At 50.9% G+C, this 26,493-nt stretch overlaps 6 protein-coding genes across 6 annotated transcripts; 4 read left to right on the forward strand and 2 right to left on the reverse strand.

Annotated features, from left to right (window-relative positions):
- Positions 1-1,676: 1,676 nt before the first annotated feature.
- TGAM01_v202433 (regulatory associated protein-mTOR) lies at positions 1,677-6,216 on the forward strand (the record flags this gene model as incomplete). Its single annotated transcript, XM_018804870.1, has 3 exons — positions 1,677-2,228; positions 2,306-5,910; positions 6,000-6,216. 3 exons carry the CDS (start codon positions 1,677-1,679, stop codon positions 6,214-6,216), a joined length of 4,374 nt encoding a protein of 1,457 aa, XP_018661861.1.
- A 2,827-nt stretch (positions 6,217-9,043) lies between these two features.
- On the forward strand, positions 9,044-11,367 carry TGAM01_v202434 (long-chain acyl-CoA synthetase; the record flags this gene model as incomplete). Its single annotated transcript, XM_018804869.1, has 4 exons — positions 9,044-9,489; positions 9,611-10,032; positions 10,095-11,218; positions 11,275-11,367. 4 exons carry the CDS (start codon positions 9,044-9,046, stop codon positions 11,365-11,367), a joined length of 2,085 nt encoding a protein of 694 aa, XP_018661860.1.
- Positions 11,368-12,211: 844 nt separating this feature from the next.
- TGAM01_v202435 (hypothetical protein) lies at positions 12,212-15,410 on the reverse strand (the record flags this gene model as incomplete). The annotated part of the gene is made up of 2 exons (XM_018804868.2): positions 12,212-13,084; positions 13,164-15,410. The coding sequence occupies 2 exons, from the start codon at positions 15,408-15,410 to the stop codon at positions 12,212-12,214; spliced, it is 3,120 nt and encodes a 1,039-aa protein (XP_018661859.2).
- Positions 15,411-17,279: 1,869 nt separating this feature from the next.
- Positions 17,280-19,725, forward strand: TGAM01_v202436 (hypothetical protein; the record flags this gene model as incomplete). Its single annotated transcript, XM_018804867.2, has 5 exons — positions 17,280-17,353; positions 17,411-17,543; positions 17,634-17,918; positions 17,965-18,760; positions 18,821-19,725. 5 exons carry the CDS (start codon positions 17,280-17,282, stop codon positions 19,723-19,725), a joined length of 2,193 nt encoding a protein of 730 aa, XP_018661858.1.
- Positions 19,726-20,759: 1,034 nt separating this feature from the next.
- Positions 20,760-21,650, forward strand: TGAM01_v202437 (hypothetical protein; the record flags this gene model as incomplete). Its single annotated transcript, XM_018804866.1, has 2 exons — positions 20,760-21,300; positions 21,427-21,650. 2 exons carry the CDS (start codon positions 20,760-20,762, stop codon positions 21,648-21,650), a joined length of 765 nt encoding a protein of 254 aa, XP_018661857.1.
- Positions 21,651-22,013: 363 nt separating this feature from the next.
- On the reverse strand, positions 22,014-22,926 carry TGAM01_v202438 (hypothetical protein; the record flags this gene model as incomplete). Its single annotated transcript, XM_018804865.1, has 2 exons — positions 22,014-22,694; positions 22,753-22,926. 2 exons carry the CDS (start codon positions 22,924-22,926, stop codon positions 22,014-22,016), a joined length of 855 nt encoding a protein of 284 aa, XP_018661856.1.
- Between the last annotated feature and the right edge of the window lie 3,567 nt (positions 22,927-26,493).

Here is a 26,493-nt window from a genome sequence, read left to right on the forward strand (position 1 = left end):
AATTATCATGCTAGGCATTGCCCGGCGTTGATCGCTCGCTGCCGTCCCACTCCTGATCATTTCCCTCTCCTTTTGGCTTCGCGATCCTTCAGGCCGGGTACCGGGCAGCTCAGCCCGAGGGCCCTTGGCAAGCTGGCTCGACTGTATGCAAATGTACATTCGTGAGCCGCCGCCGCAGGGGCAATGTCGTCGATCGCCTTTGGCCAGGGGCATGGATGCTCCTGTCCCTACCCTGCATGCTCTAAGAAAATGGGGAGATTGATGTTTGCTAGGCAACAAGTGAGCTGAGAATATGCACGACAGACAGTTTATATGAATTCTATCTTTCTCGTATTTTCGCCATAGCTGAAGAGATGGTAGATATTTTGGCAACAATAGAGTACAAGTCTCCATCGTCAATAGACGAATTTCTCTCTGAGCTATACGCACAGACCGCTGCATCTAGATTCTCATCAAGTGCTATGTCAATAGGTCTTGCTATAAAAATGCAATAGCAAATCCACTGTCCAATGCATATTACTCAAGGCGCTGGGTACCTATTCTTCAAAGCACCATCGCTTCTGTTCAATTTTGAAATTTCTTTTCCTTGGCACACAATCGTGTTCCCTACTATCGCAACCAGCGCGTTTACGGACGGCGTTTAGTAACAGGGGGGTTATGATCGGATCACGTGCTGGTCAACGACAGAAATGAAGACCTCCGAGTCGTTGAATGTTAGGGCATTTATCGAAGCAATACGTACATGCATGATAACAAATCCATACCGAGAGCTGATAGCGACTCAAATTGCCTGTAACGGTCAATTATATTCCAGCGTAGACTCTGCCTTGACGACATTTATATACACGACGCCATGCCGGCAACAAGCTCCATAAGCTTTTTAGCGCCGTTCTCGAATTACTAAAACATCGACATCACTATTAGCGCCCGGCTAAGGCATCTAGTAGCGGTATGTCGTAAAGCTGTCTCTACGTTTCTGCTCGGAAGCTGCAGCGCCCTGATATCAGATATGAAATCCAGCATCGAGCACATGTATCTTCCAGAAGTGCCTGGCGCGATATTAATCTACTTGAACTCCGGCTGCAAGTGTATGAGCTTTTGACTCACAAACTCATATGACCTTTCAAGCCCATACTCGAGTTTCTGCCTGGCGGTAGGATGCGGCACAAGCTGGATGACTTCAAACTAGCAAACACTGGAGCCACTCCAACTCCAGCCACTGGACTTGGCCGGGCAGCACCCAGATCTAGGTAAGGCAGTAAGTAGTAGTAGTAATAATCGCCCTGATGGTCGTAATAATTACCCAAAGGCGCCGGGTGGGCTGTACTACCGCGGGCGTGCCTTGCATTGGCCAGCTTACAGTACAGCTGCTCCAAGCTGTGCGTCGGCCGTAGCGCTGGGCAGTAATACCTACAGTACGCGTGGGCTGGCCGCCATCAGACAAAAAGCCATCCGCCGCAGACCAAAACTCTGTGCCCAAGGCTGGCGGATCTCTAAATCCATTCCCTATTTCGCCTTTTCTGCCCAGTCCATCGCCCCTCGCACCCTATTTACGCAAATGAAGGCATCGTTGCAGTCCTCGCACCCGGCACCGCACTGATTAGCATGGGTGTTTCATCATGGTGATTTAGATAATCGTGCCTGCTCCACTTTAGACCGCGACCGTCACGACTGCCATGTCTCTGCCTCAACCGCACCAAACTTTGCCTTTCCGGCTGCACCACCCACAGCAACGGCCTGCGAGTTTCACCGACGAAACAAATTCCCGCGTCGACACCCCCGAGACGCTTCTGACCCCGTTGCCCGCGCGACTAGGCGAGTTACGAGCCGCGGCTCATGGACTTCCAGCTGAGATGACGCAGCGATCTGGTGCAAATGGCTCACACGCATCTGCCGCATCCGCCTCCAACGGCGGTGAAACGTCCCGATTCAAGGTCCAGTCGACTAGCAGCTCCGACCGTGAATCGCAGACCAACGAGATCAACGACAGGCGGCCCTTGAGCGCGCCCGGCCGCAAGAATGGCGTCACTGCGAGCGACGACATCCGCCTAGAGCCCGAGCGGCCGATTCGACCAGTGAAACCACCGCTTCATCGCTCCAAGAGTGAATATGTGCCGCGACAGATCGAGGAGTCGGACCATGAAGAGGACGAGGTCCGCGACTGGGGAGCCAGACACGGGTTTGAAGACCATTATCAATCAGAGCACATCATTTCTCAGCTTGCAAATGTATGTTTTCACGAGCTTCTGCCAATTTTGCATCGGGGGTGCGGTTTCTCCAACGTCTTGCTGACATTAAACGCTAGAATTGGTACATGTATTTCACAGATAAACGACATGAAACTACCGCCAAACCCAAGGCGGTGCAGTACGAACTTCAAGATTGGCGCCAAAGAGACAGACTCAAGACAGTATCTGCAGCTCTCGCTGTGTGTTTGAATATCGGAGTCGAGCCTCCCGACCAGCTCAAAACCAACCCGGGCGCAAAACTAGAAGCCTGGACCGACCCAACTATCCCTCCTATTCAAAAGGCACTCGAGAATATTGGCAAAGCCCTCCAAGCGCAGTACGAGACTCTCGCGATTAGAGCTCGTTATAAGCAATATCTGGATCCGTCAGTAGAGGAGACTAAGAAATTCTGCATTTCTCTTCGTCGGAATGCCAAGGAAGAGCGCGTATTGCTGCACTACAACGGCCATGGTGTACCAAAGCCGACGGCGTCAGGAGAGATTTGGGTGTTCAACAAGACCTACACCCAGTATATCCCGGTCTCGCTCTACGACCTGCAGCAATGGCTTCAGGCACCCACTATTTTCGTGTGGGACTGCTCAGAGGCCGGTAATATCCTGAATAATTACCACCGGTTCGTTGACAAGCATGAAGAGGAAGAGGAAGAAACTGCGCTGCGAGACCCTCATCACGTCAAGACCAACTTTAGACCATACATCCACTTGGCTGCGTGCGCAGTCAAGGAAAACCTCCCTACGAACCCGCTGCTCCCGGCAGATCTTTTCACGTCATGCCTGACCACCCCGATCGAGATGGCACTTTGGTTCTTCGTCCTACAGAACCCCCTCAAGACAAATCTTACCCCCGAGCGCGCCAAGAAGCTCCCCGGCCGTCTTCAGGAGAGGCGGACGCCTCTTGGCGAGCTCAACTGGATTTTCACCGCCATCACTGATAGTATCGCCTGGACCACACTACCGCGAGATCTGTTCAGGAAATTCTTCCGCCAAGATCTTATGGTGGCTGCTTTATTCCGCAACTTCCTCCTTGCGCAAAGAATCATGATGGTTTATGGGTGCCATCCTCAGTCTTACCCTGAATTGCCAGATACTCATCAACATCCCCTTTGGGAAACATGGGATTTGGCTGTAGACATGGCGTTAGCGCAGTTGCCATCACTGGAGAGGAAAGAGAATGAAGGCATCGATTATGAATATCAGAATTCAACCTTCTTTACCGAGCAGTTGACTGCTTTTGATGTTTACCTCACCAGAGGCGACGCCGTGGCCCAAAAGCCCCCTGATCAGTTGCCTGTCGTTCTTCAGGTCCTGCTGAGCCAGCAACACAGGGTAAGGGCCTTGATATTACTAGGCAGATTCCTGGACTTGGGGCCATGGTCGGTACAGCTGGCTCTAAGTATCGGTATCTTTCCATATGTTTTGAAATTGCTGCAGTCCGCCGCAACTGAACTCAAGCCCGTCATGGTCTTCATCTGGGCCAGGTTGATTGCTGTGGATATCTCGTGCCAGCAAGATCTAATTAAAGATAGCGGCTATAGTTATTTCGCTCAAATCTTGAAGCCAAGTGAGGCTCTACCTGTCGTGAACGGAGATGAGCACAAGGCCATGTGTGCATTCATCTTGGCCATGTTGTGCAAGGGCTACAGAAATGGCCAGATGGTATGCAATCAAACGGAGATCATGAGCTACTGCCTATTCCATCTATCAAATGATAGCAACCCCCTCCTGCGCCAGTGGTCTTGTTTATGCATCAGCCAGCTGTGGCAGGATTTACCCGAGGCCAAATGGCGTGGCATTCGAGAAAATGCATATGCCAAGCTGGCATTCCTCACCAAAGATCCGTGCTGTGAAGTACGGGCAGCCATGATTCATGCCCTGACCACTTTCCTCGGGATTCCTGACCTCACTGAGGAGGTTGCGCGGATTGAGGAGTCGATTGCTTGGACAATTCTTGACATGGGTAATGACGGTAGCCCAATCGTGCGCAAAGAATTTATTGTCTTCTTGTCGCACTTCATTGTTCGCTTTGAGAGCAAGTTTTTGGTTGCCGCCTATGAACAGCTCCTCGAGGAGAAGGAGTATCTGGTGTACCCTCCACAAGACGACGGCCAGGATCATAGAATGGGCTTACACTATGCCAGACCAGATAACCGACAGAGAGACGGGACCATCAAGCCAACTGCCCACGGCCTTTCTCACAACACGGTTTACATGGCATTCTGGAAGCATGCATTGATTCTGAGCGTCGACCCTCACCCAGAGGTACAGAAGGAGGCCGGAACAGTCATCGATTATGTACACAAGGCTTTAATAAACTCTACACTCGGTGAGGCAGCCCAAGTCGTGATGGGGGAGATCCAGAGACGGGCAAATAGGGTAGCTCGCAGCAAAAGCTCCGTTAGCTTGGGCCCGAGGAGCAATGGTGCCCTCAGTCCCCAGCCGCTGCAATCTCCTGGGCTGCTCCGACGGACGGCCAGCCTCCTCTTCCAGTCTTTCATCAACAGCGAGGACAAGTCGAGGCCTACCACTCCCAATAGCCCATTTCCACCAAAATCACCTTCATCCAATATATCGCCTGATCGGGTATCAGCACCTCCTGAACAGAACGACCACCCCGGGTCTTCGGCGACATACCATAGCGCGCGAGAGCCAGTTTCCGGCGCGTTTGAAGAGCGCGATCTGACCAAAGAGCCAAGTCTGCCACTCACAAGCAAGTTCCTTGAGTGGTCTATTGAGTATTTCCGCGAGCCGCAGATGAAGAACACCGAGGCGGACGAACCCGGAAGCACGGACTATAATGAGAGGCTATGGCGGAGAGCTAGAAATGAGAATATAATGAGAGAAACTCAGCCGCTGAAGCAGCTTGCAGGGGCTCACAAGTGGAATAACCAGCTAGGAATTATAAACAACGGCGCACAGCCTGCCAAGATGACATTCCACCAATTTGAGGATCATTTGGCTGTAGCAGACGATGCCAACTCGGTCTACATTTGGGATTGGAAGAAGCAAGGGCGCCTGAACAGATTCTCCAACGGAAACCCCGAGGGCTCCAAAATCAGCGATATGAAGTTCATCAACGAGGATGACCAGGCCATATTGATGACTGGATCTTCAGATGGTGTAATTCGAGTATACCGCAACTATGATTCAGAACAAGACATTGAGCTAGCGACGTCTTGGCGAGCGCTTACACACATGGTGCCCAGCAATGTCAATTCTGGAATGGTTTTTGACTGGCAACAGGCAACAGGACGAGTTCTTGTTGCCGGCGACGTGCGGGTTATCCGAGTATGGTTTGCCGGACATGAGACTTGCACAATGGATATACCAGCTCGATCTGGCTCGTGTGTCACATCCCTCACATCGGATCAAATGACGGGCAACATCTTTGTGGCTGGATTTGGCGACGGCGCGGTCCGAGTCTTTGATACGCGACTAAAGCCACAGGAATCCATGGTGCGCAAATGGAAAGACGAGACAGACCGCCAATGGATCAAGAGCGTGCACATGCAGCGTGGAGGAAAGCGAGAACTAGTAAGTGCCAGTCGAAATGGCAAAATCAAGATTTGGGATATCCGCATGGACAAGGCCTTGCATTCCTTTCAGACGACGCAAGACTCCCTCCGGACGGCAAGCGTGCACGAGCATTTGCCAGTATTCTCTGTGTAAGTTCTTGTCTTTCACGCCTCTTATACGTGTAAGTTTTGGAATCGATGTACGATGGCTAACGTTGTTTTCCTTTTTCCATTTCTAGCGGCACCTCTTCACACGCCGTCAAGGTGTTTAACTTGAATGGCAACGAACTTTCTCGCCTAGAGCCATATTCAAGCTTCTTGCAACAAACGCGAGGAACTCCCATTTCCGCTACAGCGTTCCACCCACATCACCCCATTCTTGGATGCGCAGCTCGAGGGGATCACCACATTAATTTGTTTACTTGTGAGAAGACTGAGCCGATGCAGCTTTCTTAGAAAGCATTTGCTACGGCACTAGAATTCTAATATTCTTTTTTCTCATTTCTTGCTGTGGAGGATGTCTGCCCGACTGGAAGACGTTGCCTTCCATTGGCTGGATTATTGGATTATAACCATTTATCCTCCCTATTTTGTTTTCTTATCCTTTTCTCATTGATGATATGAAGCGCTCGACAGCGAATGGTAGAAACTCTGTTGCTAGGTTTCCTCATGCTTTGAATAGATGCATTGATAACTATAAAAGCGCAGAAGATTTTATGCCTCAACTACGTCCTCGTGAAAGGTTTGGTGGAATTGGCCTTGGGGAATGAATTCGACTGGATTCTGGCGTTTTGGGAGGAGATAATTTAACCATCGTTCAATGCTGGTGGAACTTTTGAATGACTTTTTCCTTTGTATCATTCTCTCCTCGGAAGGTTTACTTGCAATGGATGAGACTTAATTCATATTGGGTAGAGTACTAAGTAGACCTGCAGTTCCGAGCAAATAGCATGATGAATACATTTTGTGCTTGGAATATTTGCATGCTGGTGAATTGAAAGCTCTTGTGAAGCTTGGCATATGCTAACTGGAGCTCCCCGAAGAATGGCTTTTCGACCTCGGCACTCTTGATGTCGAGAGTGCACGAAGCTAATCAGTTCTATTTCTTATCCTGCTCTTTTTTTTTTTTTTTTTTTTTGATCTGCAACATTCTTTCTTTGGCTTATCGGTCTGATTTGGTCCAAGGTTGCATTTCTTTTTCCGCGTGTTATTGGAGGGTGGATATTCTATCATGCATGAACGGACATGGTTGCTTCATCTGAAAGAAGGTAATCTCCGAGGAGGTTTCGACCCGGTTGGCTGGTTGGTTCACGACATATAAGCGAGGTTCAAAAAAAGAAAAGGCTTTATTTTTTTTTCTTTTTCCCGTCGATTTTTTAGCATGTGTTTGTGCAGAAAGATGAATATCGAGGTTGCACTACATCTACATGCACTAAGGTAGTGTAAGGCTTGCGGCGACAGTTGAGTTGAGTTTGGCAGTGGTGAGAGAAGGTCATGTGCATATTGCCTCTTTTGGATTGCTCGCCTCTTGTTTTCAGCCCGCTTGGCAGAGGGTAACGTGGTCTTCAGTTTTGCGGGCTCCCGATCGAGGCTTGGGTCGGATTTTGATGGGCATGGTGGCTTGTTCTACGGGATCATATGATATTGATGTTGCGTCTTCTGGCTTGCCAAGTTGTAAACGGGGCATGAGTATGTACGTAAGTATATTGCTACCCTGAAAGTGGGCACATGAACTGCGATAAAGCGCATGTTTTGGCATGCCATTCTCCTAGGTAGACAAACCAGCAGCACAAGGCTGTGCCGTGTTTGTGAATAATCCACTGAACAGGCTTCGGGTTGGGCTATTTGGTGCCGAGCAAGCTGCGGCGCGGCAACCGGCTGAACCCCATATCCGCATCTCGGCTCTGCGGGAGCTCGACACGACTAGGTAGCACCGTCGTAAGAAAGGCGATGAGAGCTTGCTTATTGGTTACCTGCTGTATTGCACGTCTGTGAGAAGCAGCAATATCGTGCCGTCTTGAATGTATCAGTACCTATGCCATGCATTTTGGTGTAGACGGTGGATAGCTTCGGGCTTCCGACTGTATGAGCGGCTGGAAGTAGCTCTTGTACGGGTACTAAGCAGCGTAATTGCTCCATCAGCCGGTGCGCGATCGACGTGGTGCTACTAATGCTAGCGCGACTCCGTGGAAGCTCCATGTCATCGATGCGTTCGTGCCCTGCTTAGAGTCGCACCCAAGCTTTTCAGGCTTTCTTGTCTTGTCAGCGCTGGGGGATTAGGTCTATTACGTGGGATGAGAGAAAAAGGCGATACGATTTTCTGTAGCCGGAACGCCATCTTCTCGATGGACACGGAGTAAGTATCTACCGTACCTAACCTCTCATCCAGCCATTCGCTGCATAAAGCGTCATGTTAGCAGTACATGCCCTGGTGTCCTCGCTACCAATCTGGAGGCTATAGCGTCTGGGCAGCTGTTTGGTGCTAGTAATCCCAACTTGCGTCCAGTGGAGACCTCCTACGGCGCCCTCAACAAAATCCCCAGAACGCCACGCCACCAGACAGGCCCGGCAGAATCAGTGCTTGGGCGTGCGTGCAGGGGGGCCCTGGAGCAATCAGAGCGGTGCCCCGTAGCGCAGCTTCAAGTTGCAGCCTTAGCTGATTGGCCTCGAGAGGTGCTGCATCATGTATCATTACAGTGTCGCAGTGCTACTGTACCAAGCTGCGCTAGCCCGCGAGCTTCGTACCGGTACCATGTGCCTCTTAATTGCAGGCAATTGCAGGCACGCGTGCTGCAGCCACCGAAGCTTAGCTTGGCGCTGTGCAGGTGTACCGGTACGGAGTGCCCCTCAGAACCGGCTGCTGCAAGTTGCGCGGAGTACCGGCTACGTAACTTCATTTAGCCTTGCCTCTGCTTCCGAGCTCTGCCTCTTCGCCTTTCTCTCTCCCTTCATCAGCGTCTGCCTGCATTGCCACGCAGCTCGAGGCCCAACGTGATCCATCTCGACTCTCCTTTGTCCAAACCAGCGTTCTTTGCCGTGTTCGCCGTCGATCCTTGTTGTTCAATCGTTCCAGCGTTGAACTCATCTGCCCTCAAGCTTATATACGATACATACAAGAGCCGGCTTCTCCACCCCCCTCCCCTGCAAGTTGCCCGGCGCGAGAAGAGCTACCTAACGTCTCTTTTCCACGTCTGCCGCTTCTCTTTCCTCCTGTCCTCCTCTCCAATCCATCTCCTCGTCTCTCCATCTCCCATCAGCAATCCAACCACCACCAACCTCCACCATGGCGACGGACTGGACTGTGGGCGTCATGCCCATGCACCAAATACGCAAGCCGCCCTTCACCATAGAGGCTCCTGGCTACGAAAAGGTGCCTGGCGAGACCATCCCGCGTCGCCACCCAGCAGCCAAGGACGGCCTGCTCAACAAGCCCGCCGATGACGTACACACCGTCTGGGACATTGTCCGCCGCAGTGCCCGCGAGTATCCCAACCATCTTGCCGTGGGCCACCGAAGGCTCATTGAGCTGCACAAGGAGATCAAGAAGGTTCCCAAGAATGTCGATGGCCAAGTCATTGAGGTGGAAAAGGAGTGGCAGTTCTTTGAGCTGTCCAAGTATGACTTCTTGACCTTCAAGGAGTACGAGACGCTCGTCCTGCAGCTCGGCTCCGGCCTGCGCAAGCTGGGCTTCAGCGGCAGCCACAAGCTGCATCTCTTTGCCACGACCAGGTAAGCAGAGCCGTTCATCTAACATGGTGTCTCAGAGGAGCGTATGGTGGAATACAATCTCGGCCAGAGAACGATCAATTCGCGAAGAACCAGCTAATAATGAACCTTTCTCGCTCTATAGTGTCAACTGGATCTCCATGTCCCATGCCTGTGCTTCGCAAGGCATCTCCATCGTCACTGCCTACGACACGCTCGGCGAGAGCGGAGTCGAGCACTCTCTCGTCCAGACTGATGCTGAGGTCATGTATGTCGACCCTCATCTGCTCAAGACCGCCGCAGGCCCCATCAGGAAATCAAAAGTCAGGACTGTCATTGTCAACGAGGACAGCATCTTCACCCTGGGCGGCGAGGTCGAGGCTTACAAGAAGGAGAATCCGGATATCCGCCTCATCACCTGGGAGGAGCTCCGAAAGCTCGGCGAGGAGAACCTGGTTGAGCCTCAGCCCGGCAACCCCGAGGACATTTTCTGCGTCATGTATACCTCTGGTTCCACCGGTCCTCCCAAGGGTGCTTGCATCACCCACCAGGCGCTTGTTGCGGGAGGTGTGTATCTTCCCCTTATGCCACGAAACTCAGGCCGTAGACAATACTGACCTTGCTGATAGTTACGGGCCTCCTCGCCTCCGTCGGCGAGACCGTCAGTGACAAAGAGGTTGTTCTTGCGTATCTGCCGCTTGCCCACATCTTCGAAATGGCTCTCGAGAACCTCGTCATGTTCATTGGTGGCTGCTTAGGCTACGGAAATCCTAGAACTCTCTCCGATACTTCCATGAAGAACTCCGCTGGCGATATGCGAGAGCTGCGACCGACCGTTCTTGTTGGAGTTCCCCAAGTATGGGAGACTGTGAAGAAGGGAATCCTGGCCAAGCTGGACACTTCTAGCCCCATCCTCAAATCTGTTTTCTGGGGAGCCTTCAACTACAAGGGATTCATGACCCGGAATAAGCTTCCCTTGGCCACCATTTTCGACAGCATTGTCTTCGGAAAGGTCAAACAGCTGACGGGAGGGCGCCTTCGATTTACCATGAACGGTGCCAGCGGCATCTCGGACAGCACGAAGCAGTTCCTGTCCCTGGTTATCGGCCCCATGTTGGCTGGCTATGGCTTGACCGAGACCTGTGCCAACGGTGCACTTGGAAACCCCCTGGAGTACTCTGCCAACTCCATTGGCCCCGTCTCTGGTGCCATTGACGTAAAGCTGGTTGCCATTCCTGAGATGGGTTATTCTACCGAAGCCAAGGTTCCTCAGGGTGAGATCTGGATGAAGGGTCTTCCCATCATGAAAGAGTACTATAACAACCCAGAAGAGACGGCCAAGGCCCTTACCCCGGATGGCTGGTTCAAGACTGGAGATATTGGCGAATTCGATGCCGATGGCCACTTGCGTGTCATTGATCGACTCAAGAACCTGGTCAAGATGCAGGGCGGCGAGTACATTGCACTTGAGAAGTTGGAGTCCGTTTACCGAGGCTCCCAGATTGTGGCCAACGTCATGGTGCACGCGGACCCCGACCACAACCGCCCTATCGCCGTCATCATGGCCAACGAGAAGGTTCTCGCTGCAAAGGCTGCGGAGCTCGGTGTTGACGAGCACAGCATGCACCGCGATTCCAAGGTCCAGGCAGCAGTTCTCAAGGACCTGCAGACTACCGCCAAGCGATCTGGCCTATCTGGCCTGGAGACTGTGGGCGGTGTGGTTGTTACTGATGCGGATTGGACCCCGGATAGCGTGAGTTTCTTTGTTCCTTGATTGAGACTGGATTTTGTATTAATCATTTGTTTTAGGGCCTGGTCACCGCCACTCAGAAACTCAACAGGAGAGCCATTCGAGACCACTTCAAGGAGCAGATCGAAGAGTGCCTGAAGCACGCCCCTTAGGGCTACCAACAGACGCAGCGACTTGCGTAATTCATTTCCTTGATAAAAAATTTTTCCCATATATTTTCATATATAGGTGTTGAAGGCGGCGAGAGATGTTATAAGAGGCGGGACAATGGGATTCGTGGTTAGTGACGAAGGGGGGAGGAGAAAGGAGAGAGATGACGACGATGATACCGCTGTTGTGATTCGCGTGATTTAATTTGTCTTGTTGTACTGCTACCGGGGCGTGGGCTTAATTAATGATATTTATACCACTTTCCATTCTAACTATGCTTGAGTCTTTAATTCATTGCTTATATCGGACTGTTTGTTTCTAGTAAAGCTGCTCAGCTGTTCATAGATGAGAAATCAATGTAGGCATGGCCGGTATAATGGCGAAACAATGTCATCTCAACAGCACGATATACGAAGATAAATACGGACACACGCACATTCACACACACTCACTGGTATAGACGATCATGCTCCAAATGCCAACTCCATTGTCATGCTTTTTCCACCCCTCTTGAACCCTGGCTAAATATACTAAAGTAACAAAAGAAAAAGATATATGTAACACGCAGGCTTGAAAGATTTAATAACGCTCATATGGATATTTGTGAGAGAGAACAAGAGCAAAAGCTAGAAAAGAAGACGAGCAAAAGTACATCAAAAAGAACAAAGGCTATTGTAACAAAAAAAAAGAGGATATAAAGCCACGTCTTTCTTTCTTTCCCTTTCTTTCCTTCTATTGCTTCTCTCCTAGTTCATCATTCGTAGAGGATTATTGAGTAGCTAGTGTGGTAATTCAGAGCAGGAGTCTTGGACTTGTAATCATGCCTTCATCTCCTCCGCAGTCCAATTAGTCCTTCCTCCTGAAAAAGGCCAGGTAAGGGACAGTGTCTCGCCCCGATTTAAAGACCCTTTCTTTGAAATCCTGAGCATCACCCGTGCCAATGCGGACTTTTGTAACGTGGCTGTCCTCACAGCGGTACCATGCGTACTGGTCATGGGTGCTCGAGTCTCGCACGTACGCATAGTAATGCCCATTGTCGGTCTTGCTGCCGCTGTGGACAATTACGGCGTAGCATTCGTACTTGAACGGCCCCGAAAAAGCTCTATCATTTGTGCTTTCGTTTGTTCGCATGAAGTAAGGGGTGAGATCAATCTCGTTAAAATCCCATGTGACTTTTCTCGTGGATTTCTTGATATCTCCTACAGATTTGTCGAAGTCAAATCTGCGGAAACTTAGGCATAGCAGCGGGGGCATGCGGGCAAAGCAAGTAGTTTGCATGGCTTTTGTGTTCTTCCTGCATGTATCGCATGCGAAATTGTCTAGTGTGTTGACGACGTTGTGTTCTCGGAATGAGTCCTCGAGAGTGATGTCTTGATTCTTACCGACGGGCGCAAAGACTAAGTCAAACGTCGAAAACGTATGCGTTTGCTTATGGCACCGTTGGCAGTCGACTGTCGATAGCTCAAGACCACGCCAATAACGATCCACAATGGATCGATTTAGCTCTTGGTAGTTTTTCCAATACTCAGTGGCTGCCTGTAAGCGCGCCTGAGGAATTGTGTTTGGCTGTGCAATATTGCCCTTAAGGTTTCGGCGAGAATTAGTCTCATCGTGCAGGTAGTCTAATAAAAATGACATGAATTCTTGAGCATCTTGCTGCCCAGTTCCGCCAAACTTGGAAATAGTTTGACTATTTTGGCAAAGATGAAGGGAATAATCCTAAAGGGGAAGAGAGTACAATTAGTATTATGATAAACACGATAGCAACAAGGGTAATAACTGTATAAAGTCGACGTACCATCAAAGTCTGAGCTTTCATAGTTTGAAACTTTCCCGTCGTCATCCAGTGGAACAAATTTGATATGATCTTGATCATCAGTTGAGGCTGATCAATCTTCTCGTCATCTTTCCTCGGTGCGCTATATTTGTCGATCCATTCCGAGTCGCTCAGCTCCCTTCCAAAATTGGGCGATGCTAGTAGTGATTGAAGAGTACTATTGGCGTAACACCAGTTGTGAGGGTTGTTAAGGCCGGTATAAAAGATTTTCTCGGAAGGTGGTGGTGTGGGAGCCACTTGGACCGGCTCATGGTACATGTCGTGGTCATCAACAGTTTGGGATAAGCTGCTGTAGCTTAATCGCGGTAACGCTGGGGCTGGCCTTGTGGGCGGAGAAGGTAGATCGGTATATAAATCGACCTGGTGAGACGAACCATAGCCCGGAGTTCTTTGTTCGGCGATGGCAGGCGAAGTCATTGACTCCTGAAGGGACAAGGAAGGAAATCTTCTTAAGAAAGATTCTGTTGAGCGGTGGAAAGCTTGTTCTGTTGCCGTCTCGGTCTCCTTTTCTTCAATCTCCACAGCTTGCTGCCAAACCTTAACAATATCGGGCCTAAGCGGCTTTCCCAGGTACTGCGAGGGCCGTCGTTGGAACGGACTTTGCCGCACCAACGAGATTTTCTTTGGTTTAGGCGGAGCGGTCGATTGCAGAGACGCTGCGCCCATGAGGTCGACCCATGCGTCCAACCCGCCCTTGAGCAGTTTTGGAGGATTTCGCAACTCGTGGCCATAACTAAGATGTACGAGAGCGCGATGCAAGGATGATAAAGGCGTATCTTCGTCGTTCCAATGAGGAGAAGGAATCTTTACAGAGTCTTGATCATAAAACACCACCAAATCATAGCTCGCCCGTCGTTCAAACTGAACTTGCTCCAGGCTTGGAGATAGAACCAAACTTTCAGCTATATCGTCAGCAGAAATGTTTGGCCGCGTGAGGATGTTCGGGTCGACGCAAATCGTGGAAGAGGACATGATGTGGCCCTCATCAAAGTCTTCACGAGCACGGACGTCTATAATTAGAACCGAGCCCTTTGCTTTCATAGCCTCAAATAGCTCTTCGGGCGTGATCCTGTCCCCTTCCGGAACTTTGAAAGAACTCTCTGGTGGCTGCGGTGTGTCATTGTTTCCATTTCTAGCTGGCTGAGACGTAAAATAGTCGGCGCCTTGCTGTGGCAGAGGGGTGCCAGTCGCACTGTTTAGGGACACAATTGACCCTGTGCGGCTGTAATGGCCCCGTGGCGTGCTAGGCGGCATACGAGCGGACTCTCCTGAGATGCTACCTCGTGCAGGGCTGTATATCGCATCAGGCATCTTGGGCAGTGCAGGTATTGCGCTATCAAGTGATATTTTGGGACGTGATGGTGGCATTTCTCGGGGTCCAGCAGGCTTGGCAGGCGGCGGAACAATTTGGTGCGTCTTAATGCGAGGGTCCTGTCCTGGCGAGGGCTGAGGGCCTCGCAGGTTAGCAAATCGCGCGGCCAGATCCGACATGGCTTGGGTTGAGGAGGTAGCTGAGGCCGCAGATGCGGCGCGCGCATGTCCAGGTTTGATGGCATGGCCAGCCAAAGACTGCGGTTTTGGGTGCACCGTAGGCTTGAACTTCCCGGGAGAGCCGTTGACTCGGGGTTGCGGTGGATCATCGGCTGGCGCTCGCGATGTCGGGCTCAGGTCTCTAATCGGGAATGCCTGTGCTAGCGAAACGTTTGCGCCGACATTCTTCTGGATAGAGGGAACAACGGTCGGCTGAACGCCAGTCCTCTCATTGTCTGCAATGATGTCCCGCTTGATTTTGTCATATACATCACTCTGCTGAGATATGCGTTTCAAGAGTTGCGAATGCCTTCGGTTCCAGTCCGTACGACGGCTCTTTAGTTCTACATAGTCGCTGTGAGACGGGATGATCTGTACAGCGAGGACCGAAGCCTTGACATAGTCCTTAAAAGCAAGGGCTGGCTTTCCAAAGTCGCGGCTCATTTCAGACTTTGCCAACGTCGTCTCGGCCATCTCCAGCAGGTGCCGCATCGGCTGGTTCCGATTGATGTCCTGGGGAAAGGCCACCATATCCTCGATGTGAGGCAGCGGCGCAGTGGCGCCGGGAGGAGGTGTATAGCCGCCATTCATGCCATCGTAGCCCGAAGGCGGCATGCTGTGCCTGGCATTCACGGCCATATGATACCTCGCACTATCAATAGGGTCCGCGGTTGTCATCGATGTCGCAACTTATTAGAACTCGGGGTGGGTGCTAGGCGGCGCCTAGCGGATCGGCCGTGCGGTGCTTCGGCGGTGCTTCAGCGGTGATGTCGCTGGCTGCGTGGAAAATGAAGGCGTCAATGAGGCGCGCGAATCGGATCTGGTAGGAAGAGAACAGCTTGGTTCGGAGGCCTTGTCATCTCAGAGAGACAAGCGTAAACGGCGATTGTATGATTCCTATGACAGCAGGCTTCGGGGGCCCTGATGAGGGGCTGCTGAGGCAGCACAAAGCATTCTCGTATGACGGGCAGTTTCAAGGTCAAGGGCTCGCGGGGACTTTTTCGTAAGAAGGCGAAGCTGTTGTGACGAGCTGAAAGCCCAGATGGCGACGCCCTGTGTATGAATGGAGAGTGTGTAGATGTATGTCAACAGGAAATAGAGGTCAGCTGCTTTGGCGACTTGGCTGGGAACTGGCCTATTGGAGTGTGCCACCACTCTGGGCCTACTAATTAGACGTGCTTGGCTTCGCCGAGGTACAAGTGTGGCCAAACGGGCATGCGTACGTGGGGTGTAAGATACCTTGAAGGTGACGAAAGTACCTTTAGCTCTGCCGAGTCTGAATACAAAATTAAGTCGTTTTCTATCCTCTTTCGTACTGTGCTGCGTCTTCGCCTACGTTCGCGACGTCCCGCAGGTACCCCGATTTGCGCATAAGCCACGGCCAGCGTCGTCATTGCTTGGCTAAAGTGCCTCCAACCCTGCTTCTTTTGAGATGCATAAGAACCAAGCAAATGCGCATTTCAGATTACAAAAATGATTCTTCGGTATTGCGAATGCTAAGCCGTCTTTTTCTTTTTCCATTCTTTTTCGGATTTTGATGAACAGGCGCAATTCGGATTCGCCGTCTATAATTTGCCTCACCGCCGCCCTGTTTCGTTTATAACGTCTTGTTTCGACGCCTATTTCGTATCTACCATGTCTATGGCTCCCATATGCCTATAGAGAATCTCATATGCTATGACCACACTACGTCACTGCAGTCATCTTGTATATTAAATAGTGTTCCATTACAGCTGTAGCCCTTATGGACTCTAAGATATGGCGAGTTGTTTACTTGCTCAGCTTTATTAGACTAGGCATACCTCTATATGCGCGTAAATGTGAGTTTCATGACAGTCTCAGTGGAAGACCGAGTCGTAGTGGCTAGGATAAGGTACCCAGGCTTAACAACCACGGGAGAGACCTTACTTGTATATTAGAAATAGAGTTTTTTTTTTTTTTTTTTTTTTTTTTGTGACATATAAACACCAAAACAACCCCAAGACAAATAGCAGGCAGCTGCTCATGGATTGTAAGCCAGTGCCTAGCCAGCCACTCTATGTCTCCATACTGCTGCTAGCGTGCGAACATGTGAAGTCAATCCTATAGCGAGCATACGCTTACAAATGCGCTCTTCTTAGGCATTTCCCACAGAGAGCAATTACAGGCAGCAGTAGTTTGATATTTCTCTCCAAATATCCAAGCGTGGCTTACAGCTTTTGCTAGTCAGATTACAGTTATTACAGGTACGAGGTACAGGAACGAGGCTGATGGATGGTGGTGCAGCAGCGGAACAACCACTGTTCCGGCGGCTGGTGCCTCCGCGCCGTGACGCAACTGCAGACGTCGTCAGCGGAGCCGAAGCACTGCTGGGCACTAGAACGAACGCATCCCCATAGCCTTGCTCGCAGCTGCAGCTCCAGAACCTCCATCCCACCTCAGCCCATCCAGTCCCTGCATCGCCGTCGCTGCCGAGCTCTCCCGCGTCGCCTCTGCGTCTTTTCTACGCACCGTTTTCTTCTTCTTTGTCTCCCAGCCCCTTCTTAGTGACGCAGATCCCTCCCCAACATGATGAGTTGGTGGTCGTCTTCGGCCAACACGGCGCTCGACGAGCAGATCGAGAAGGCCACGAGCAGCAGCCTGTATGGACGCCTCATGCTGCAGCGGTGACGAAGACTGGCTAACGAGAGGATATACAGAGAAGATATTGCGCTCAACCTCGAGATCTCCGATGTCATCAGATCCAAGACGGTGGCGCCCAAGGCGGCCATGCAATCACTCAAGAAGCGCATCGGCAACAAGAATCCAAACACCCAGCTCAGCGCCCTCAACGTACGTTGCCAGACATGCCCCCTTTGCATAGTGCATCCTCTGTTTGGATCCAACAATGAGCGCAGCCCTGACACCAGCCTCTCTATATAGCTCACAGACACATGCGTGAAGAATGGCGGATCTCATTTCCTAACCGAGATCGCCTCCCGCGAGTTCATGGACAACTTGACCTCCCTCCTCCAAGCCGTTGGCCCAGTCGCCATCAATGCCGAAGTGAAATCCAAGATCCTCGAGCTTATCCAGTCGTGGGCCGGCGCCACAGAAGGGCGATACGAGCTGTCTTACATCGGCGAAGTATATAAGCGGCTACAGCGAGAGGGATATCAGTTCCCTCCGCGGGTCACGGTGGCGAGCAGCATGATTGACAGTAGTGCAGTAAGTAGCCGGAATGACTGCTTCAATATCTGCCCTCCTCTTTTAGGGCAGTCGACTAATGCGAGTCAAACAGCCGCCTGAATGGGTTGATTCTGATGTCTGTATGCGATGTCGAACGGCGTTTACCTTTACGAATCGAAAACACCATTGCCGGAATTGCGGCAACTGTTTCGATCAACAATGCTCCAGCAAAACGCTTCCACTTCCTCACTTGGGAATACTTACTCCCGTGCGAGTCGATGATGGATGCTATGCTAAGCTCACTAACAAGGGATTCAAAGAGCCCAACCCCTCTCTCGACCGCACACCGACGTATCCTCACAAGACCCGCAGCACATCTGCTATGCAGCCACGGAACGCGCGCGTAGATGACGGATTTGACGAAGATCTTAAAAAAGCATTAGCGATGAGCTTAGAGGAGGTGGGCAATGCTTCTCGTGGCAGGGCGGCTCCTGTAATCTCAAATGGGCCAAGGACGAGTGGAGGGGATCCAACCTCGGCGAAGCAAGCTGAAGAGGAAGATGACGATTTGAAAGCTGCTATTGCTGCTTCACTGGCAGACATGGAAGAGCAAAAGAAGAGACATGCTGCTGTCTTGAAAGAACAAACATCGGGACCAACCGCCTCATCCTCTGCCACTTTCACGCTGCCCAAGAACGACTACGAGCTGACCGCAGTGGAAGCCGAGAATATCAACCTCTTTGCCACATTAGTCGACCGTCTTCAGACTCAGCCTCCCGGCACTATTCTGCGCGAACCGCAGATTCAGGAACTCTATGATAGCATTGGCTCACTGCGCCCCAAGTTGGCGCGAACATATGGTGAAACAATGAGCAAGCATGGTAACATTGATCTTGCCACCCTGCCGCGTCTTTCTTTTGATGTCTAACAAGTATGTCTAGATACTCTTCTTGATCTACATGCCAAGCTATCTACTGTTGTACGATATTACGACCGGATGCTTGAAGACCGGCTCTCAAAGGCATACAGCCAGCAAAATCTAGGCGGATATAATCTCCCACCACCTCGCCAATCCTCCGGACCTTACCCTTCAATACATTCACATGCGCCAAGCAACTCAGTTGGAGCCGAAAGCTTTTATTCGAACCAGCAACAGCCAGGATATGCGCCGTCAGCGCCACCAGGACAGCAGCTGTATCAACTACCGCCTCAACAAGCGATGCCGCAGTCCCCCTACCCGCCTTATGCCGGAATGCCAGCACCTGACGCATCTGGACCTTATGCCCCTCAACAGCGAACTGACAGCTGGAATACTCGGGCGCCATCAGCCCCTGAGCAGTTTCAACAGCACCAGCCCCAGGAAAATCCCGAAGAGAGAAGACATCCCCCTCAACAGGCAGCCTCATCGCCCTCAACAGACCCGAACGCTTCATACTACTTCAACACCGCACAGCCCTTGCAGAACGCCCCTCCGGCGGATGCAAGCCAATCACCATATCCCAACCTGAACCAGTCGCCTATGCCTTACCATAGGGGCTCCGTATCAGCACAGGCACAAGCCACTCCCGTTCAGGCTGCGGCTCAACCCTCACAACCTCCCAACGCAACACCTCAAATGCCCACTCACTCGCAGATGCCGTCTGTTGCAACACCCCAGCAGCCGTATCACCAGGATATGCCACCTCAAGCGTCACCTTATCAAATGGGTATTGCGCAGCAGCAGCAACCGCCAGCCCCTCCGCCTGATTGGGCTGGTTACGCCAACTACGCAATGCCCCCTGCACCACAGCACGAGCCTGTGCAGCAACAACAGCCGGTCAAGGAGGAGGCGCTCATTGAGTTTTAGTTTCTAGTTTTATTAATCTGGCGAAAAGAAAGAAATATGGCGGGGACTGTCATGAGATGTGGATTACACTGTGACATCAAGGGGACTTATACTACAACGCGGCGTTTTTTACGATTGCTGGATAGCGTGTGTGCGGCAACATGGGTATTCCGTAGCCTGTCAGAATGACTGCTGTTTTGCGCTTCTTACCCTTGAAATCTAAATCTTGAATTTTTTCTAATTGCAGCGTAGGTATATAAATTTTTGGAGTTTGTTTCCCTGAAGCTATAAGCACCTCGGAGCTCCGAAGTTGTAAAGCCGCAGACATGCAGTAAGATCACTAATAGACATCTTATCAAAAGGGGCACTCCGCGTGAAGTGACTGCCATCTCGTATTCATCATTCCATTTCGTCCATTCCGCAGGATAGACTCAGACAAACTTGATCTTGCCGGAACATTAAAGGCACCAATTGGGGCGGCCGTAATAGGCCATGCTGAGGCATTATGACTGCTAGCCAGTTAAGTGGATATCCTTCCACTTACGCCTCTTATTGCCACTTTTGGACTTTCAGTGATTGATAAGAATGACGTCCGTATTAAAGAACGAACGACTTTTATCATGATAAAAGCATGTGGCAATTGGGCTTATTTATTTGTTTCATTCTTCTTCGTCAAGCTGTTATTTTTCTGTACCAGGGTTCGTATTAGTCGCCGGAGCCGGAGGCCATCCATCATTTTTTTTTTCGCCCCCGGGGCCGGGTGACCCTCTCCGTCAAAGGATTCTTTTTGAGTCATCCATCCGAAGTGGAATTGCTGCATGAGGTAGGCGAGCCGAGTTTTTTAAATGGAGACGAAGATGATGCACGTTCGGAGATCAGTGGAATAAGACGGCGTTGGCTTAGTCGTTGCTCCTTTAATTATTGTTTTCTTTCATTATAATAGCTATAGACTTATTTCAACTTCATTTTTCTTTACTACTTAACAATTAAACTCACTGCTTGTCAATACAATCTCATTGATTCGCTCATTTATATCACAAAAGGGTAAAGCAAACATGGCTCCAACGATCCATCTCGTCCGCCACGCCCAAGGCTACCACAACCTCTCCAAGGAAAACGAAAAGCTCCCCGACCCAGACCTCACCCCCCTCGGCATCCAGCAATGCGCCGACCTGCGCGCCCAGTTCCCGCATCACGCCAAGCTCAAGGGCCTCGTCGCCTCGGGCATGCGCCGCACGCTGTACACGTGCATCAACGCCTTTGGCACTGATGAGCTGTACCCCGTGATTGCCCTGGACACGCTGCAGGAGTGCTCCGATGCGCCCTCCGACACGGGGTCGTCAAAGGAGAAGCTGGCTGCTGAGTTTGGTGAGAAGGTCGACGTGAGCAGGATCCGGGAGGGGTGGGATTTCAAGGGCGAGGGGAGCTATTTTGAGCCTTCGCTGGATAAGCTGCCGAAGAGAGCGAGAGATGCCAGGTTGACATTGAGGGAGATTGTGGCTGGTCTGGGGGATGATGCGCACATTGCTGTGGTTTCCCACGGTGCCTTTTTGCACTTTTTGACTGAGGACTGGCATGGAATTACTGAGATTTATCGTGAGTTTGCAATCCTTTTTCCCTTTTGCTTGAAACAGTTTGAAAAAGCGAAAAAAGTGAAAAGGAAAGAAGCAAAGAAACAACAAGAGAAGTCAGTCATGTTAGGACATTGCCCAACTAACACAGACTCCAAAACAACAGCCACAAGTTGGAAGAACTGCGAATACCGCTCCTTTCAATTCATTGATCCTGCAGGCCAGGATCCCAACGCCGAGATGCGCGAGACTGACGAGAGCTGGCGCCGGCGACACGGTAGTTTGGAGGTTCCTACCGCGGGAGAGCAGCGGGAACTGCGCCAAATGATGGAGCGAGAACTTGCACCCTTTTTCAAAGTGAATAATCACATATAAAGGTCCAGCGGGGTCCAAATGCAAAGCTGTAGACTGTAGAAAGCATTATGGACAGTCACTAAACAGCTTAGATGGAATCATATCTTGGAAGCATGGGAGTAGATTTTTAATGTTAAAAGGAGAAAGAAGGGGCCAGATACAATATTAGAGTAAACATGTCACTACACTATAGAAAGTGTCTAGAGAAAAGCCACATGGAAAGGCCATATAGATAACCGCAACATGCTTAATAAAACTTCAATAGTCCATCAAGAGAATGGATACAGAGTTGAACCACTCTTGAATAGATCGAGAAACAGGCGCCAATAGCTGCCTCCACCCATAAACTCCTTGGAACATACTCTGCTGGATCATCTCGAGCCCCTATTTTCTAAGGTGGGCATGGACACTTCGAATTGTTTCCCAAGTGACAAGCTGTATTTCGCGAATGTAGATCGACCAGCCAAGCTCAGATGAACTGTCTGGCACAGGTTCGCAGAGGCAGTAGCATTTGCCTTCGGCTTCTGTTGCAACAGCGAAGTGCGTAGCTTCGCATTCAACAGAGCATCCCTTTTGCTTATACCAATCGACTCCAGATTTATAACGCATGAGTACTCCACTCAAATGAGGCATTCCTCCAAACAAGTCTTCCAGCTGAAAATATTGATAATGTGGAGGAAAATCTGCGCAACCAAAGTTGACAACTCGTGCAAAGAGTTCATATACCGCCCCATCAGTGAATGGGAGCTTCTTTGCAAGTATCATCTCGTTGATGTGGAAAAACGTCGTGGAAGGCTCAAGTCTCATGTCTCGAAATGGGAACTTTGGCGAGTCGGAAGTTGTAGTGCCAAACTTTGGTGGCCAGGTAGATGCATAGACATACGATCCGTCTGATCTTGGCGTGAGATGCTTCATGACAAACTCATACACGCTTCCATGCGGTTTCATGTACCTTATCGAAAAGGGCTCGTGACTGCCTGCTTCATTTGCGCCTTCAGAGCTTTCAGGAAGTGTCTGCTGCAGGAGACAGCCAAGCTCCTTTCCAGTAGAGACACCATTATTTAACTTGTTCGAGTTAGCTAGGTGAATCTTTGAGGTATCACAGTCGACTCAATCAACTCACAGACTCTTCCATCTCAACATCACCAGTAATCTCTGCATTTGGATATCTTGCAGGCAATCCCGTAGGTAAAGCGTGACGCTTCCACGCAGGCTCTGCTACGGCGCCCGGCTCGATATCATCGTGTGGGCGTTTTTTACCGCCCTCAAGCACTACCTGCGAAATGTACGTGTCCATCGCAGCTCTGGGATACGTTAGCCCATGCAATACGCTCCAGCTTGGATATCCTGGAGCTCACTCTTTTTGATCAGTTTCTCTGCAGGATGCAGAATACTGCCTTTCTCAATCAACGAGGAGAATCGACTGCTACACGAAGCAGCTCGTGCACTCCAAGAAGTATGGAGGCGTGCCGAGGGAAAGAATTAATTGGAAAGCTTCTCAAAATGCAGGCTGCAGATGCGGCAGAGAAAGAGAGAACAGAAGAGCATTCACATTTCCGCCACCTTCGACTCACTTGAATTAAGCTGCAGCCTGACGAAAGTCGCAAAAAGAGTGCAGAGGGGAGAAATTAAATTCTGCAGTGCACATTCCATGAAATGCTCCTTCCCTGTGAGGGCAGCTGTGAGGCGCCTGTCGTGACGGCCGAAGCTCCTGCCGTGCCCTTTCCTATTTGTTTCGGTATAACATTGCGTCATTCAAGTTCTTAGTACCAGGGAATTGAGGCATCAATTGTCACTGGCAGTTCAGCAATCGGTCAGAATAGATTGCAAGTCACGCGAGCAAGGAATTACCCAAGTATAATGAAGGGTTTCTATAGGTATAGCCTGACAATGTCCAGGTTGGTGCACAGTAACAAAACATCACCAAGATTGCGGCTGTGAGGCTTGAGCGTAAAATTCAGCTTTCATTCGCTACGCTATCATATTTTCATACATGTAAAGCCTTCAGCGCTTCGTCCATCATAGCTCTTTCTCATCCTCCCAGACACCTTTAGTCCCTCCAAGATGCTTTGCCCACCTATTCCCCCGAGAACGCCAAACTGATATACTTGGAGCTCAACATAACGCGAACAAACATCCATGGCTCGATCTTTTTTTAAATAGTAAAGTTGAGAAGAAAACAATAAGAGGGACGTAAAAAAGAAGATACCAGAAGAAGTGGTAATTAATAAAAAAGAATTGCTTAGTTTTCTCTCTCAAAGACTGGTTCCCCTCCACCGATAGGGTATCTCTTGAGAAATAATGGAGGAGTGGTGAATGTATAGAGCAGTAAAATGGCGCAGAATAAAACAAAAGAATCAGAAAACCGAAGCGAAGTTGAAAAAAATTGTATAGGGCGTCGCATGGTGCCAGGCGAGCCGGAGAAAATGGTGAAGAGATGGTTGATTAAATCACATAATAATGGCAGGGATGTCAACGTTGGCCTTGATAGACTTGTGCGGCAGAACGCTGCCACCGTTGACGTAGATCTCGTCGCCAATGGTAACATCGTCACCAAGAACAGTCACGTTCTCGAGACGGGCCCAGCGGCCGACGGTGCTGTTCCAGCCAACAATCGTCGACTTGACCCATGCGTGGTCCTTGACCTTGGAAGAGGCCAACAGGACGCATCGCTGCAGACGAACGCCGTCGCCGACGACGACGTCGGGGCCAATGGTGACGTTGGGACCTATTCTGCAGTTCTTTCCGATCTTGGCGGTGGGGTGGATCAGGACGTTGCCTCCGTGGACGTAAGATTCGGAGGCTGGTGTGAGCTCCTTGCTTCCCTTCTTGGTGAGAGAGGACAGGTACAGGCAGGTTCCGCTAAGGAAATCCTTGGGCTGTCCAACATCCATCCAGAAACCCTCGAGGTCGAAGGAGTGCAGCTGGTTATCAGCCACCATGGCGGGGAAGGTCTCCTTCTCGATCGAAGTGGGGCGAAGCTCAATGCGGTTCAGGACGGAGGTGTTGAAGATGTACATGCCGGCATTGATACGGTTGCCGACAAACTCGACGGGCTTCTCGACGAAGCGGTCGATGCGAGAGGGGTGGTTGGGCTTGTGGACAACGACACCATACTTGGAGGGCTCCTCCACCTTGGTGACCACAATGGTACCCTCATCGCCGTGGCTCTTGTGGAAATCCAGCAGCTCCTTGAAGGGATAGTCGCAGATGACGTCGGAGTTGAGAACGAAGAAGGGGGAGTCGTCCTTGGCAAGGATGCTCTCGGCGAGCTTGAGAGGGCCGCCGGTGTCGAGGGGCTCTGATTCGACAGAAAACTCAATGTTGATGTTGTATTTTGCCTCGTACTAAAATGTCGGACGTACGCAATCAGTCTCATATATTCACGTCATTGGAGGAGAGCGGATCTGGAGGGGCAAAAGATCTGTGCGACATAGTCGCAAACAAGGAATGAGGGGTCAAGTGCAGGGCTCACCTCTGCTAGGAACTTCTCCATAATCTCAGGTCGGTAGTTGACGGCGAGGACGATATCAGTAACACCGGCGGCAACGAGAGCCTCGATCTGGTGCACAATCATGGGCTTGTTGCAGAACTCGACAAGAGGCTTGGGAAGCGTCAGGGTCTAGATGTCGTCGCACAATGGTTAGTCGCTGGCGTGTGTGATGCTGCGTTTGCGGTGGTTCCTCCCCCTCCATCCCCCCCATTTTTGCATCACTGCCATGGTGGGATGCAGGGCCGAGGGCCGTATAGTGTAGAACGTACGAGAGGGCGAAGGCGAGTGCCAAAGCCGCCGACAAGAATAAGTCCTACATGGGAGGAGCTGTTAGCTTTGCCATTGGAGCAAGTGGTCGTTTGTGGTAATCAGAGGCGCGCCGTACCCTTCATGATGGATGTCTGCCGTGGTGCGGAGGTCGTCAAAAGGGGGGGGGGTTAAAGAAACAGAGTAATAAACTAGTATATCAGGTAGAGAGCGTAGAGAAGAACGAGCGACAATGCAATGCTCGCAAAGCGAATAAAGTCGACTCGAGAAGAAGAAGGAAAGATGGCCAAGCGGTGGTGTTTTGCAGAAGGATGGGAAGAGTAGAAGAAAAAAAAAAAAGAAGAGAGGAGGGAGAAGAAGACGTTCAGGTTGGCGTTGGCCGTCTTTAGGTGTCCAGATGTCAACGGACACGAAGTCACATCACGCAGTAGCACGGCGCGCCGGGTACTTGGTGGCTGCGACTCCGTAATGCCTTGGTACCCTTTCATTTCGCAGCAATTCACGAGGCCTGCGGGGCGCCCATTAGCGCGCTGGGCTTAGCGGTTTCTCGTACAGGCACCGCGGGGGCTCAACACGGCCTAGCACCACTTCTTACAGCGCCGCAGACGGTCCCTGCCGCCCCTGAGGCACCGCGCAGAGCGATCAATTGGCTGGAATTCCAGGTGTCTTCAGAGCACCGCACATCAAAAGACCAGCGCTAACACTCTAATTGAGCGCGACGAATTTGAAGGGCTGTACTGCCGCAAATAGTGCCACCTGTAGTGCCAATACTATGCTCTGGAGGTGGCAAGGTACATGTACCTCTCGCCGAGTGTAAGAGCCATGGCAAGTCTAGTACCTGTATCAGAAGACTTTCAGACACGAGCAGGCAGTGCGGGGGTTCAAGTGATCAGGGGTCCTCTCCAATTTCAGACGCAGGGCCAATCAGCTCCGGCAATGCGAGCATGAAAATTTCCCACGCGGCTCCAAGGGAAGGGTATAAAAGCTGGAGGCGAAATTTGGAAAGCGGCCCGTGAGGCTGGCTGCTCCGTAATGATCCGGTTGATCATGCAATCTGACTGTAAGTGTTTTTGCCATGGCAGTATTGCCTCTACTCTAGAGCAG

The sequence above is a fragment of the Trichoderma gamsii genome, assembly GCF_001481775.2.
Source record: "Trichoderma gamsii strain T6085 chromosome Unknown Scaffold_6.2, whole genome shotgun sequence".
NCBI classification, from domain to species: Eukaryota; Fungi; Ascomycota; class Sordariomycetes; order Hypocreales; family Hypocreaceae; genus Trichoderma; species Trichoderma gamsii.